At 36.1% G+C, this 15,467-nt stretch overlaps 1 protein-coding gene across 1 annotated transcript; it reads left to right on the top strand.

Moving 5' to 3' along the window:
• Positions 1-8,314: 8,314 nt before the first annotated feature.
• LOC149038727 (uncharacterized) lies at positions 8,315-9,300 on the top strand. The gene is made up of 2 exons (XM_089184645.1): positions 8,315-8,437; positions 8,713-9,300. The coding sequence occupies exons 1-2, from the start codon at positions 8,423-8,425 to the stop codon at positions 9,067-9,069; spliced, it is 372 nt and encodes a 123-aa protein (XP_089040771.1). The 5' UTR covers positions 8,315-8,422; the 3' UTR covers positions 9,070-9,300.
• The last annotated feature ends 6,167 nt before the right edge of the window (positions 9,301-15,467 follow it).

Genomic DNA, 15,467 nt, shown 5'->3' with positions numbered 1-15,467 from the left:
GTATAGGATACGTAAGGAAATACTAAGGAATCACCTTAAGGAGATGGAAGTTACGTGCAGGCGACAGAGAAATAAAGTCAGCAATTTTTTTTTATATGGATAAGTTCGTAAATATACATATATCTAATATGAAACGTAATTTCCTCAGGCTTTTGTTGTCTGCCATCGAACCAACACATGCAGTTTTGTAAGACGTTATTGTCTTACAAATAGGAACAGATACCTTGTTGTTGCTTGGCAAAGTGAATGACACAACTCTGCCAGTGTAACAACTGGGCTCGTCATCAGAGGACCTCTTTTGTCTCCACGCGGCAGCATCTAGCGTGGACGGAACTCCGCCATCTTGAGTTCTACGCACCATTTTATTAAACCCAGTAGCCCGGCCATTTCCACAGTGAAGGAAAAATTGCGAGGATATCGATGAGAACCTAGTGAATATAGATCCTTTGTCAAATTATTATCGACAGTATATGTCTTACAATTGATTTGATGGTAAAACTGCAGCCGAATAATGATCTTTAAGGTACTTTTTTCACGCCAAAAGTATTTCTAAATTTTTTGACCAGAAAGGTCAGAAAGTGTTTGTTGTTGCCATGTAAACCCATTTAGAAAAATATATAACTGTGGGATGATATTTAGAAATAAGAAGAATTCTCATGCATACGTTTAACAAGAAGTAAGGTACATTGTTTTACCATGTAAACTTCCATGACTTAATTCCTTAGCTAATGTTTCTTGTTAGCTTCTGCAAAGAGCCTTCACAACTTGTTTCTTTTTCTTCTTTAAAGTTGATTTTGATGCCGAGAAAAGTTTCTCTTCCCTTAAATACAATTCAGTGTTCCTAATTTGGCTCTGATGTAGATAGCTAAAATTGGATGACTACCGCTTTTCTTCCTGAGTTTCATGTTGTTTTGGTACAGTTTCGATGATGAAGTAGAAGTTCTCTGATTTATGTTATAACGGGAATTTAAAAACCTCTTTCTAAAGAAATTTATTAGAAATCCGTTTGGAAACTTATTAGATAGAGTCAGCAAATAAAACTGTTCTATATTAAGAGATAAAGGAATGCTAATAGCATAACATTTTACTATTAGAAACGTGTTTGGTTTAAAGAATCCATGAGCACATGGAAAAATTCTATTTTGCATTGCAGGAGAATTGGAAATCATGTTCATCCGCTGTTTGTTCTACTCGAAAAAATATAATTACAGAACAACGGAATTGCAAAAACTGATGACGTAAAAATATACTCTGCAATGATTTTAGACACTAGTTAAAATAGTTCAAAACGGGAATCACGATTTCGAAAGAGGTCCTCCGTGTCACGGTGTCAAAAGGAGATCATTTGTCACATCACAATCGTGTCACGACTTTTCTCTTGAGTATCATTTTTGGCTGTTATTTAACTCTTCTAGGAAGTTCTTTCTTTGGCTAAGCTATCATAGTCCTCCAGTTTTTATTTACTACACTTTCGAAAACCCTCTTAAATCAAATGAAGTCTAAAAAACCAAACATCAACTTCTTGAAACACGGTGTTTAGTCCCCTGTCAAAATTATTCGCATTCCTTGTTTTGTGTTCAGCTCATGCTATCTCAGAAAGTGGCATTTCATCTAAGTGACACTGTATTAGACCGTTTTACTGTAAATCGCTATAGCGCTATTTTGATTCTGTGATTGTACATCTATCACTGAACGAATATTAATAAAGAACACCTTTTATTTACGTACGTTTCGTCCAAGTGTTACTTCGTGTACTTTTTAAAAACCTTTTTTCAATTTTTCAGTCAATAATACCTGGATTTCGTGTGAACTGATAAAATAAATGAACAAAAAGAACAAACAGAGGATGAACATGATTTTCATTTCTCCAGCAATACAAGATAGAATTTCTCCATGTCAGTCTTGGATTCTATAAACAAGGCATGTTTCTAATGGTAAAATGTTACGTTATTAGCACTCTCGTACCTCTTAAAATAGAACAATTTTATTTACTAATCCTACCTAGCCAGTTTCCAAACAGAGTCTAATGAATTTCTTTAGAAAGACGTTTTAAATTCCCGTTATAACATAAATCAAAGAAGTTCTACTTCATCATCGAGACTGTACCAAAACAACATGAAACTCAGGAAGACAAGCGGTAGTTATTCACTTTTAGATCTATACATCAGCGCCAAATTAGGAACACTGAATTGTATTTAAGGGAAGAGAAACTTTTCTGGGCATCAAAATCAACTTTAAAGAGGAAAAAGAAACAAGTTCTGAAAGCTCTTTGCAGAAGCTAACAAGAAACATTAGCTAAGGAATTGAGTTATGGAACTTTACACGGTAAAACAATGTACCTGTATCTTGTTATACGTATGCATGAGAATTCTTATTGTGAAATATCATCCCACAATTAGATATTTTTCTAAATGGGTTAACATGGCAACAACGAACACTTTCTGACCTTTTCTGGTCAAATGATGCAAAAACACTTTTGGCGTGAAAAGAGTAAATTGTAGATCATCATTCAGCTGCAGTTTTACCATCAAATCAATTGTAGGATATATACAGTTGATTATAAGTTGAGAAAGGATCTATATTCTCTAGGTTCTCATCGTTATCCTCGCAATTTTCCTTCACCGTGGAAATGGCCGGGCAACTGGGTTTAATAAAATGTTACGTAGCACTCAAGATGACGGATTCCCATATACGCTAGGTGCTGCCGCATGGAGACAAAAGAGGTCCCCTGATGACGAGCCCAGTTGTTACACTGGCAGAGTTGTGTCATTCACTTTGCCAAGCAACAACAAGGTATCTGTTCCTATTTGTAAGACAATAACGTCTTACAAAACTGCATGTGTCAGTTCGATGGCAAACAACAACAACCAGAGAAAATGTGTTCCGTCCCGTACGATCACGATGGAAGGAGTGTCGTTTAACACAGCTTGTTCATGCGCACCATAGAATATTTAGAGCTAGAAACGTCTTAACTCTACAATGTGTCTGGAACACAAGGACTAAATTTATATCGAACATTGCAACATTTATCATAGCATCATTTCTACGTTTCATATTTATGTATTGTATTTATAAGAACTTATCCATATTAAAAAAAATGGTTACTTTATTTCTCTGTCGTTTGCACGTAACCTCCATATCCTTGAGGTGGTTCCTTAGTATTTCCTTACGTATCCTGTACTGCGCATAAAAATCTCGTAATCAGGCGAATAAGCGCGCGCGAGTTCCGGGAACATGGCCTTTGTACTAATTAACTAACTTGTGTTGTGGCATAAGCTAACAATAACAAGGGCTAAAAAGGTGAATAGATATGAAAGATTTCTCTTAATCAACTCTAGTAAAGTTTACCTTAAAATAAAATTTTTGCATTCTGAAAAAGAAACATTTTCCTTTCATCGACACCTTTAACAGCTTCTATCGCATACATCGCGCTGTTTTACAATGATTTCAGGGCCTTTGAAAAGACTCAACAGTACACGTCTAGAATTAGGAAAATTTTCAACGTGTGTTTGATATCGCCAATCAGTTGCTGACACGTCACTCGCCCTTCGCTCCACTCTGCCAGATTGATGAACGAATGGTAAAGCGCTCACAATTCTCTATTTTTTCGGTATTAAAAATTCCGATATATCATGATATATCTATGCACACGAAAATGTGGGGCAAGAATTCACCATATTAGAATGTATGTAAGATGAAGAGGTTTTTAACCTGTTATCAAATCGTCCACACATCAACTTTCAGCTTTCAACACACGTTGACAAAACTAGCAAATTCCCCATAACTACTATTTCAAATACAATATATTACCTGAAAAACTTAAGTTTAGCACAACAGAATTGAAAATATGACACATTTTAGCACATGGTACTACATTTCAAATGCTATAATGAAATACATCTTTAACGGCCGAAAAATAACCACGATAAGGTGGCAGAGATAGAGCAAACAGGCAAAAAACTGATGACGTAGAACTCCAATAACCAGATAAGCATTTCCACCGACACTGATGTGAAAAACTGTTTTCGTATATATCACATAAGCAGAATTACAAGCCGACTAAAACATCATTTTCTTTCTATCACATGCTCAGAAATTTTAAAATCATGTGTTCCTAGCAGTGAATGTGCGCCTGCGATCAAGTTCTGCCCAAGGAGCGGTAGATAAGAGAGAGTACCTATTAGTTCCTCTAATACTATAAACATTACTTTCTCTTTGGGCTTCGAATATTTTTTTGAAATAGTTTAGGGCAATATTTATATGATGTTAAACGGGAAACACGATTTCGAAAGAGGTCCTGTCAGGGATGCCAAAAGGAGAAATCGTTTGTCACGTATCACAATCGTATCATAACTTTTCATCGTAGTACTATATATATTTCGGACACTGAAGTTCTCTCTTTAGCAAAGCTATCAAAGTCTTCCAGTTTTTACTTGTTACACTTTCGAAAACCCCCTTGAATTCAATGAAGTCTAAAAAACCAAAGATCAACTTATTGAAACACGGGGATTAGCTCCCTGTCATAATTATTTGTATTCTTTATTTTGTGTTTAGCTCATGCTATCCCAGAAAATGGCATTTCATCTATGTGACCCTTTCTTAGACCGTTTTACTTAAATATGATAATACATTTATCACTAAACCAATATTTATCAAGGTTCATGTTACTTAAGCACGTTTTCGTGCTGCTGTAATTATATCCTCGTATATTTAAAGGTAACATGACTCAATTTCTTCCAAGAATTACGTCATTTACTTGTTATTATCTGATAGTCATATGACGTGATTCTAAACATTCTTTCTGTCTCTTTTCAGACTTATTCAAATCATTTTGGTATCATACAACCTTTTTCCTTTGAAAAGCTAATGAAAATGAAATGAAATGAAATGAAATGAATGGCTAATGAAATGAAATGTACCACGCAGTACAACATAAATTAGAAAAACCATCAGGTTTATTATAGCTGATTTGGTCGAGCACCGCACATATAACAATACGTTATACAACAACCTAGAATAAGGGTTCTTAAGCTTCTTGATTTCTTTGATGTGGGAATCTGCGGTGTCCGCATGCGAACGTTTCAGCTCGTTTAAGGATCGATTCATCAAGAAACGATTTCATAGACGCTAAAAGATTCTCGTTCTTCTTTAAAACAGTCGATTCCACAATTCTGACTACTTCGGTCTCGTCCATGATTGAGATTAAATCACAAGGAAGACATAAGTAAAAAATAAGGTGAGCAAGACGAGGTGTCGGCTTAGTGCTGTAAGTGAGTCCCTAACTTTTTGGTAAGTCCGCTGGCCAGCGAAGAAGGCTTTGGCATGTCAAACAGTTCTTTGTGAGGCTCGATTACACTAGTAACTAAGAATTGGTAAAACATTGAACAATCTGTTAGGAAACAACGCGTATTTAACTGTTAACTGAGATTTGAAATCAGCAAATTAAAAGTGCGGGCATAAGCTTTGTGTGCATATTACGTAGATGCTCGGATAAATACACCGGGGCGGGGGCCATTTGCCGTCTTACATTTCAGTATTTATGGATCTTCTGTACAAACCTTGCTGATCCCGAATTTTAATATTCGTCCACTAACTGATTATAGCCCCCCTTTTTTTCCAAAAGCAGGAAAAGAAAAGACAAATGCAGCGGATCTGTAACTCAACAACAGTGATGGTGACGTCCAGGACGAAACGAGAAAAACATATTCTTTTAAAGAACGTTGATAGAGAAAAAGAAAAAAGAAATCAAAGAAACGATGTCATAAGAGATCGAGAACCAGCGTTCTTGATTGAGAGGAGACGATATTTCCGTTGTGCAAAGTAAGCGGAGATCATTCCTTCATAGTTACTTGAAATAGATGTTGACATTTCGAGTCTCCATACTTTTAAAGTGCATCAAATACCCATTCTATTTGCATTTATTCCTTGCTCTGTTCCCAGCCCTGTCAACTGACCAGTGTACAACCTCGCATCTATCCGATCATACCCTAGTTCTAATTTATTTAAAGCAAAAAACTCTGCCCTGACCAAAGCCTTCTTTACCTTACATCTTTCTTTAAATGTAAAAAGAGTTCGACCAGGACAAATTGTAAAGAAGGTAATTTTAGTTTATAAATCACCACCAAATTTTGCATGTAACTTTTCACACCAGTAAAGTAAATTCTGAAAACATTTACAACCTCCACACCCTAACATCAGGATACATATTCTCCATACTGTTCCCTGTACATTTCCTAAGGTGCAGACAAGGAGAATTTGTTTAACCATCAAGAACTTTTTTAGTTGGTGATCATAGGGTTAATTAACAATTATTCCATGCGCGCGTTGGGTATGAGGTGGTAAATAGCTTTTACCAAATAACCTAGTAAATAGTTTTTATCGAACAAGTGCGAATGGAATAATTGCTTTATTAAATTTCATTAAATCCTGAAAGTTTGGTCATTTGGAGCGTTTTTCAGCTGAGTAAACCAATCAGAACACTAGAAATGCATCAAAACGTCCACATATCAGCTTACAACTTTCAACACACGTTGAAAAAAATGACTACAATTTCAAATAAATCATTTTACTTGAAAAAAAAAAAAATAACAGTAGCACAACACAACTGAGAACTTGACACATTAAAGCACATGGTGCTCTATGCTGTAGTAAAGACGCAACATCTTTAAGGTGCAGAGACAGAGCAAATATGAAACATGAAAAAAACTATTAACGTTAGATAAATAACTGTTTACTGAGATAAATAATCGTTTAACAAACAGATTCCAGGCTTCCCTGCGTCGGTTCAACGAAAGATCACGTGCAGATGACGTCAAAATGTGGTGAGAGCGAAAAAGTGGCACACGAGGCAGAGCCGAGAAAGTTGCTGATGTTCTTACCACATTTTTGCTTCATCTTTCATCTACTACTGAACAGAACGACGGCAACATGAAATATTTTTGTTTTGTATTGTAAAAGAGAAAATATTGTTAATGGTGACGTTATAGATCACGGTATATCTTCTAATAGATCATCAGTAAGAGTCATGCAATCAAAATGCGTGTATAATTTAGCTAATCGTATAATTTCGTAAACACCACACAAACTGAATTATAAGTGGACCAAAATAATTATCGTTTTATTTCTGTAAAATGATAAGAAACTGGAAAATCTTGCACCGTGCGCAATGCATGCGCATTAGCGATTGAGTGGTGCACTAGGAGTGATATGTGAGAGAAAGCGGCTACGAGTTCCTCTAAAACAAAATGATTACCCCAAGTATATTCTGAAATAAATTTAGAAACCAGTTTAAATGATTGAAAACGGGAAACACGATTTCGAAAGACGTCCTGTCACGGATGCAAAAAGGAGAGATCATTTGTCACGTATTACAATCGTACTGCAACTTTTCATCTTATAATTGTATTTATGTCTGCCGATATTTAATACTTTTGGGAAGTTCTCTCTTTGGCAAAACTGTCAAAGTCTTTCAGTTGTTACTTGTTACACTTTCGAAAACCCACCCTTGGAATAAAATGAAGTCTAAAAAACCAAACATCAACTTATTGGAATACGTGGTTTAGCTCCCCGTTAAAAAGATTCCTTTTCTCTTTTCGTATTCAGCTCATGCTATTTCAGAAAATGGCATTTCATCTATGTGACACTGTTTTACTGTAAATCATAAGAGCATTATTTTGGTAAATATCATTGATTCTGCTTTTTATAATTGATCGAATTTTAGTTAACGATTTATGTTACATATGTCCATTTTTGTGCTGATGTATTAATTTTCTCGTAAGATCGTGAGGTATCATTATTGTCAATGTCTTCCAAGCGTTCTATCATTCACCTGCTATCATCTGATAGTCATATAATGTAATGGTTGACATTCTCTCTGTTTCTTGTCAAACACCTTCAAATCAGTTTGATATCACACAATCTTTTCTCTTCATAGTAGCTCATAAAATATCAAGAATAATTTGCTACGAAAACAGTTTTTTTCCAATTTTTTCGCTAAGAATAACAAGATTTCACGTGAACTGTTGAAAGCAATGAAAAAAAACTATGCTAAAGGCGGGTGAAGATGATTTTCATTCCTCGAGCGATTCAACGTAGAATTTCTCCATGCTCTAGGAAAGGAAAGAGTACTGTAATTCAATAAACCAAACAGGTTTCTATACGTGACAATCAAAAGAAATGCTAATCCATCATCGAAACTGTACTAAAACAACGGGAAAAAGGATGGAACACTGAGCAGAATCGAAAAACGGATGAAGAAACTGAGGAGGAAAAACGGTAGTTTCCCAATTATAGATATTTATACTTCAACGCCAAATTAGGAACACTCAACTGAATAAAAGAAGGAGAAACATCACTCGGCATCAAAATCCATTTCAGAGAGAAAAGAAAGAGAAGAATTCAAGAGATACTAAGGAATTGAGTTATGGAGGTTTACAAGGTAAAAAATTAACTATGGCTATTTTAAAACGTTTTTATAGAAATTCCATCATTTCTTTATTTTTAATTCCCCAGTTAGGTACTTTATTTTACATGGTTTTACTCGGCAACATGGCTGACTTTCTGATCTTTTCTGGTGGAATGATTTAGAAATATTCTTGAAATGTAATAACAAGAAAGGGCTTTTTTAAAGATGTTCATTCTGATGCAGTTTAACAAAGTCAATTCGATTATACGATGTTAATAATAATTTGACAAATGATCTCTATATTCTAGGTTCTCGTCGTTATTCTCGCAATTTATCTTCACCGTGGAAATTGCCGGGCATCTGCATTAAACAAAATCGTCCCCAGAATTGAAGATGGCGGAGTCCACTCCAAGCTGGGTGCTGCTGCATGGAGACAGAAGAGGTCCCCTGGTGACGAGCCCAGTTGTTACACTGGTACACATGCGTCATTTATGTTGCCAAGCAACAAAACAGTAACTGTTCCCATTTGTAAGACAGTAACATCCTACAAAACTGCATGTTTCAGTTCGATGGCAAACAACAACAACCAGAGGAAATGTGTTCCGTCCCATATACTCACAATGGAAGGAGTCGCCTATAACACAGCCTGTTCATGTGCACCATAGAACTCTTAAAAATCCAACTTTTTGGACTCCTTTATGTACCAGAGTCTGTCAGGAACACAATGACTATAATTGTATCGAGCAGCAACTGCTGTTGAGAACTGCTGCAGTATTTATCATTATATCATGCATATGCCTCGTATTTATTTGTATGTATTTATAACCTTATCCAAATTCAAGAGATACTTGATGGCCTGCCTTGTCAACCGTTTTCAGAAAACCGTTAATAAAATTTTCAAACCTGCAGCTGTTATATTCCGAGTAATTTTACTGGATTAATTAAATATACTGATTAGAGGGGTGCCGTATCATTGTGTTGTGTTCTTAGGCAAAACACTTTACTCTCACAATGTCTCTCCCCACCCAGGAGGTTGTTTGAGTATATACCAGTGGGTTATCCTGCAGGGAAGCCGGATGAAATGCTGGGGAGTTACCTGGTAACGTTGTGATTAACTGGCATCCCATCCAGGGGCGAGTAGTAACTTTTCTTGTCGCCTCATGCTACGTGGAAACAGGGATAAGCTCCGGCTATATGGGCCACTTAATTAGCTTGAATACAAACTTAACCTTTTTTAATGATACATGTTATTATATAGCAAATGAGTCTTAAGGCAAATCCGAGCGTTCTGGTCGGTTCTTGCTTGGTCCATTTTTTGCCATACGATCCCATATATAAAAGCTTCAGTGCAACGAAAAAGATTCCAGTAGGTTCACAGTAACTATATTTAACCTTACATGACTACGAAACGTCCAGAACATAGCCAGTCCGGAACAGTTATCAAATTTGATAAGCCCATGACGTCACAACATAGCGACCATGCATAACTCGACAAGTTTTGGAGGACATCAACTTTGTTCGTCAAATTTTTGGCTTTTCAATTTTAAAGAAGTCCATTTTTTATGGAACACGCAGAAAAAATGCTGTGTTATATGATTAATTTTTGTTTCGATTCATCGCGAACTCGTCAAAGGGCACAAAGTCGTATGAGGCAACTGTTGTTTTTGATGTGCTCACTAGTTCCGCTTCTGCTCGTCATGTTTCACGGTTTGTACAGTAAAGATCATGAAAACACGACACGAAGGTTGTTGTTGTTAGACATACTTGACTGGAAATGACCTTTCAAAACTTCTTATTCTGAATATGTCTTTTTAGGCAATGAAGCGGGTATCATGCAGTCCATGAGTAGAGGTAATCACATAATTTCGAGTGCAATTTGGGATAAATAAGCATGAGTAAATCTTGAGCATGCTGAAATTTACGTATATGTATTGTTAGGTCTGAAATTATTGGTGTGATTTGAAATCAGACCCAAATTGCTTTTTTAAAACGCAAAATTCAGTCATTCAAATACGGTTTTTTTCATTAGCAAAAATATTTTATTTATCCAGTATTCAGCTGGTTTGTAAAAAGTTGATAAAGCTGTCTCTCATTTTCCTGCAATTTGATAGATTTCTTAAAACAAGCGTTGAGGTCTGATTGGTTGTTGTGACTTAGTGAAGCTGTCTCATTGGTTGGATGAAAGATGCAATTTGGAGCATAAAATGATGCGATTCGTAAATAAACATGAAAAAATCTCAGCATGCTTATTGGCTGAGAATACGTAATTTATTCCAAAACAGTGCAGAAAGTTGAAATTGAGTGCAGAGAGTTGAAATTAAATTGATTGACAGGTAAGTCAGGAAAGCACAACAAAACAAAGTGGCGGACAGATGAGGAGTAAGTAACAACGTTTTAATTCCGAGTTTGAGAGAGACTGCTAAAAACAAAAACAAAAAAACCCAACAAAGAGAAAACAAATAGCTTTAAGTCTGCCGTTCAAAATGGACAAGGACGTCCAGAATAACATGAAATTCTCGAGGAGTAATACGCAACAGTTGGTACGATAGACACTGAAGATTACGAGGGAGCAGCTTTCGTGTAAAAGACTACAAATTGCACTTGCCTTACGGGCTCGTGCAATTTGGTTAGCCTATGAAAAGTTTACTCGTGATGATTTATCGCAAATTGCACTCGAAATCATGTGTATAATTATATTAATACCTTACCTGCAAAAATTTCAGCATGCTCATCGGCCGAGAACATGTCAATCGCAAATAGTGCAGAGAGTTGCAATTGAGAGCAAAAAGTTCAATTTTAATTGACTGACAAGTAAGTCACGAAAACACAATAAACAAAATGGCTGTGTCATTCACTGAATAACATCATCTTTCACTAAAACGCCATCAGGCCTAGAATTTACCTCTTTTTTTCCAGCATTACACAACAATGTAAGCGCACCAAATACAACAGACGAAATCTATCACAAAAATTAGACTCCACATTCACAAAGGCGGCGAAAAGAGCAAAATCACGAAAATCCATGTTCTACAGAGTTTGCAGTCAAATAAATTTTAAAAAAATGCCCCGCAACATAGTTATATTTGCCGTCATTTGGTTATGTGAAGAACGATTTGATACAAAAAAAGGAAAAAATATGACATACTTTATTGATCCAGTAATAGGGTCAAAAATACATACATATAAACAAGAAACATGCATGATACAATGATAAATACTGCAACAGTTCTAAATGGCAGTTGCTGGTTGATATAACTATAGTCCTTGTGTTCCAGACACATTGTAGAGTTAAATTCCTAGCTCTAAGCATTCTATAGTGCACATGAACAGGCTGTGTTAAACGCCACTCCTTCCATCGTAATCATATGTGACGGAACACATTTCCTCTGGTTGTTGTTGTTTGCCATCGAACTGAAACATGCAGTTTTGTAAGACGTTACTGTCTTACAAATACGAACAGATACCGTGTTGTTGCTTGGCAAAGTGAGTGACGCATGTGTACCAGTGTAGCAACTAGGCTCATCACCAGGGGACCTCTTTTGTCTCCATGCTGCAGCACCCTGCGTGGACGGGACTGCGCCATTTTGGATTCTACGGATGATTTTGGTTAAAGCAGCTGCCCGGCAATTTCCATAGTGAAGATAAATTGCGAGGAAAACGACGAGAACCTATAATACAGGATCTATTGTCAATTTATTTTCAACGATATTATTGCTAATTGTATGGGGCCGAGTAAGACTAAGGATTAATATTTCACGCGCGTTTCAGAAGTTCCAAAAAATTGCTCATGTCGACGCACGCTCTAGGAAGCTTGTTAAGTGTTCAATTAGAGTCAAAGGACTGTAAAACGCAGGAGTCAGCTGAATAAAATTCTATTTTTGTACAACAACGGTAAAGCGATGAAAGCAACCCTGCTGGAAAACATTCGCCATCAGTGAAATCATAATGATTTCTAAATCTTTGCACTTTCCCAAGGCAATTGACAAGGTTAAGGAATAATGCCCTTTGTCTCAGGCAATCAGCATTTCTGTAATTTTGCGCTCTAAGTTACAAATATTGTAGTGATATTCATGGTTAAACTGCAACGTAATAGAGATCTGAAAAAAACCTCGTTTTTTTATACTTTTAAAAAAGATTTCTAAATTATTTAACCACAAAATTCAGAAAAGTCTGCCGTGTTTCCCGGTAAACCATATCAAAAATACCTAACTGAGGAATAAAATTGTAAAACTCCATCAATTTCTTAGTATTTCTTGTGGCTTCTGTAAAGAGTCTTCACAACTTGTTTCTTTTCTTTTCTGAAGTTGATTTGATGCCGAGAAATGTCTTTCTTTCCACTTATATACGATTGAGTGTTCCTAATTTTGTGCTAAAGTAAATGTCTAAAATTGGGAAACTACCGCTTTTCTTCCTGAGCGTCTGTATCCGATCAAAGTTCCATCCTTTTTTTATTACAGTTTCGATGATGGGTAAGAATTTCTTTGACTGATCCACTGACTGAAATTTGAAATGTCTTTTTTAAGAAATTCGTAGGACTCTGTTTGGAAACTGATTTGATAGGATCAGCAAATAAAAGTGTTCTATTTTAAGGGTAAGTAGAGTATTAACGACGCAAAATTTTATCGTTAGAAATCTGTTTGGTTAATAACTATTTTTATGGTTTCTTTTCCTGTATGAGAAGTTGCTGCGTGGAGAGATTTTACGTTGCATCAAACTAGGAAAGAAAACAAGTTCATTAGCTTTTAATTCTATCAGTTAACACAAAATCCTTCTATCATTGACCGAAAAATTGAAAACCATTTTCGTGGCATATTACTCATTTCATTAACTACTATCAGAGGAAAAAGGTTGAACCATACCGAAATTATTTGAATAAGTCTGAAAAGAGACAGAGAGAATGTTTAGAATCACGTCATACGACTATCAGATAATAACAAGCAAATGACGTAATTCTTGGAAGAAATTGAGAGTAATGATAACCTTTAAATCTACCAGGATATAATTACAGCAGCACGAAAACGTGCTTAAGTAACATGAATCCTTGATTAAGATTTGTTTAGTGATAAATACATAATCACAATAACCAAAACAATGCTATATTTATTTATAGTAAAAGGGTGTGAAAAAGTGTCACAGATAAAAAGGGAAATTTTTTCTGGGATAGCATGGGCTGAACACAAAACAAGGAATACGAATAATTTGACTGGGACCTCAACCCCGCGTTTCAACCAGTTGATGTTTGGTTTTTTAGACTTCGTTTAATTTAAGGGGGGTTTCGAAAGCGTAAAAACTGGAAGACTTTGCCAAAGAGAGAACTTCCTTAAAGAATCAAATGTCCGGCATAAATACAATACTACGATGAAAAGTTGTGATACGATTATCAAACGTGACAAGTGATCTCTCCTTCTGGCATCCTTGACAGGACCTTTTTTTAAAAATCGTGTTCCCGTTTTAAATCATTTAAACATTACTCTAAGTTATTTCAGAATATATTCGGAGCCCAAAGTGATAGTAATGTTTATGTCAGAGGAACTGATAGGTGCTCTCCATGCACTGCTTCGAGCACACGATTTTAAAGTTTTTGAGCATGTGATAAAAAGAAAATGATGTTTTAGTCCGCTTTTAATTCTGCTTATGTGGTATATACCAAAACAGTTTTTCACCTCAGTGTCGATGGAAATGTTTATCTGGTTATTGGAGTTTTACGTCATCAGTTTTTCCCTGTTTGCACTATCTCTGCCACTTCATCGTGGGTATTTTTTCACCCTTAAAGATGTATTTCATTAGAGCATTTGAAATGGTGTACCATGTGCTAAAATGTGTCATTTTTTCAATTCTGTGGTGCTACAGTTAAGTTTTTCAGGAAAAATATTGTATTTGAAATAGTAGTCATGGGGAATTTGCTAATTTTGTCAACGTGTGTTAAAAGTTGTAAGTTGATATGTAGACGATTTGATGACAGTTTAAAAACCTCTTCATCTTACACATATTCTAATGAGTTAGAATCTAGCCCCTCATTTTAGTGTACTTAGATCTACCATGATACATCAGAATTTTTTGTGCCGAAAAAATAGAGAATTGTGAGCGCTTCACCATTCATTCATCAACCTGATAGAGTGAAGCGAAGGGCAAGTCTTGCGTCAGCAACTGATTGGCGATATCTAACACACGTTGAATATTATCCTAATTTTAGACGTGTACTGTTGGGGCTTTTCTTGGGCCCTGGAAATCCTTGTAAAACAGCGCAAGTTATACGATGGGAGCTGTTAAAGGTGTCGATGGAAGGAAAATGTTTCTTTCTCAGAATGTAAAAATTGTGTTTTAAGGTAAACTCTACTGAAGTTGATTAAGACAAATCTTTCATATTTATTTACCTTTTTAGCCCTTGTTATTGTGAGCTTATACCACAACATAAGTTAGTTAATTAGTACAGAGGTCATATTCCCGGGAAATCGCGCGCGCTTATTCGCCTAATTACGAGATTTTTATGCGCAATACAGGATACGTAAGGAAATACTAGGGAATCACCTCAAGGATATGGAGGTTACGAGCAAGCGACAGAGAAATAAAGTAACCATTTTTTAATATGGATAACTTCCTAAATATACATATGTATAAATATGAAACGTACAAATGATGCAATGATAATTATTGCAATGTTCGATATAAATTTAGTCCATGTGTTCCAGACACATTGTAAAGTTCAGAAGTTTCTAGCTCTAAATATTCTAAGATGCGCATGAACAAGCTGTGTTAAACGACACTCCATTCATCGTGATTGTACGGGACGGAACACATTTCCTCTGGTTGTTGTTGTTTGCCATCGAACTGACACATGCAGTTTTGTAAGACGTTATTGTCTTACAAACAGGAATAGATACCTTGCTGTTGCTTGGCAAAGTGAATGACACAACTCTGCCAGTGTAACAACTGGGCTCGTCATCAGGGGACCTCTTTTGTCTCCATGCGGCAGCACCTACCGTGGACGGGACTCCGCCGTCCTGAGCTCTACGCACCATTTTTTAAACGCAGTAGCCCGGCCATTTCCACAGTGAAGGAATAT

This window comes from Pocillopora damicornis, chromosome 10 (assembly GCF_964200805.1).
Source record: "Pocillopora damicornis chromosome 10, jaPocDami1.2, whole genome shotgun sequence".
Classification (NCBI taxonomy): domain Eukaryota; kingdom Metazoa; phylum Cnidaria; class Anthozoa; order Scleractinia; family Pocilloporidae; genus Pocillopora; species Pocillopora damicornis.
The sequence above is the reverse complement of the archived record's forward strand: the minus strand, read 5'-3'. Positions and strand labels throughout refer to the sequence as shown.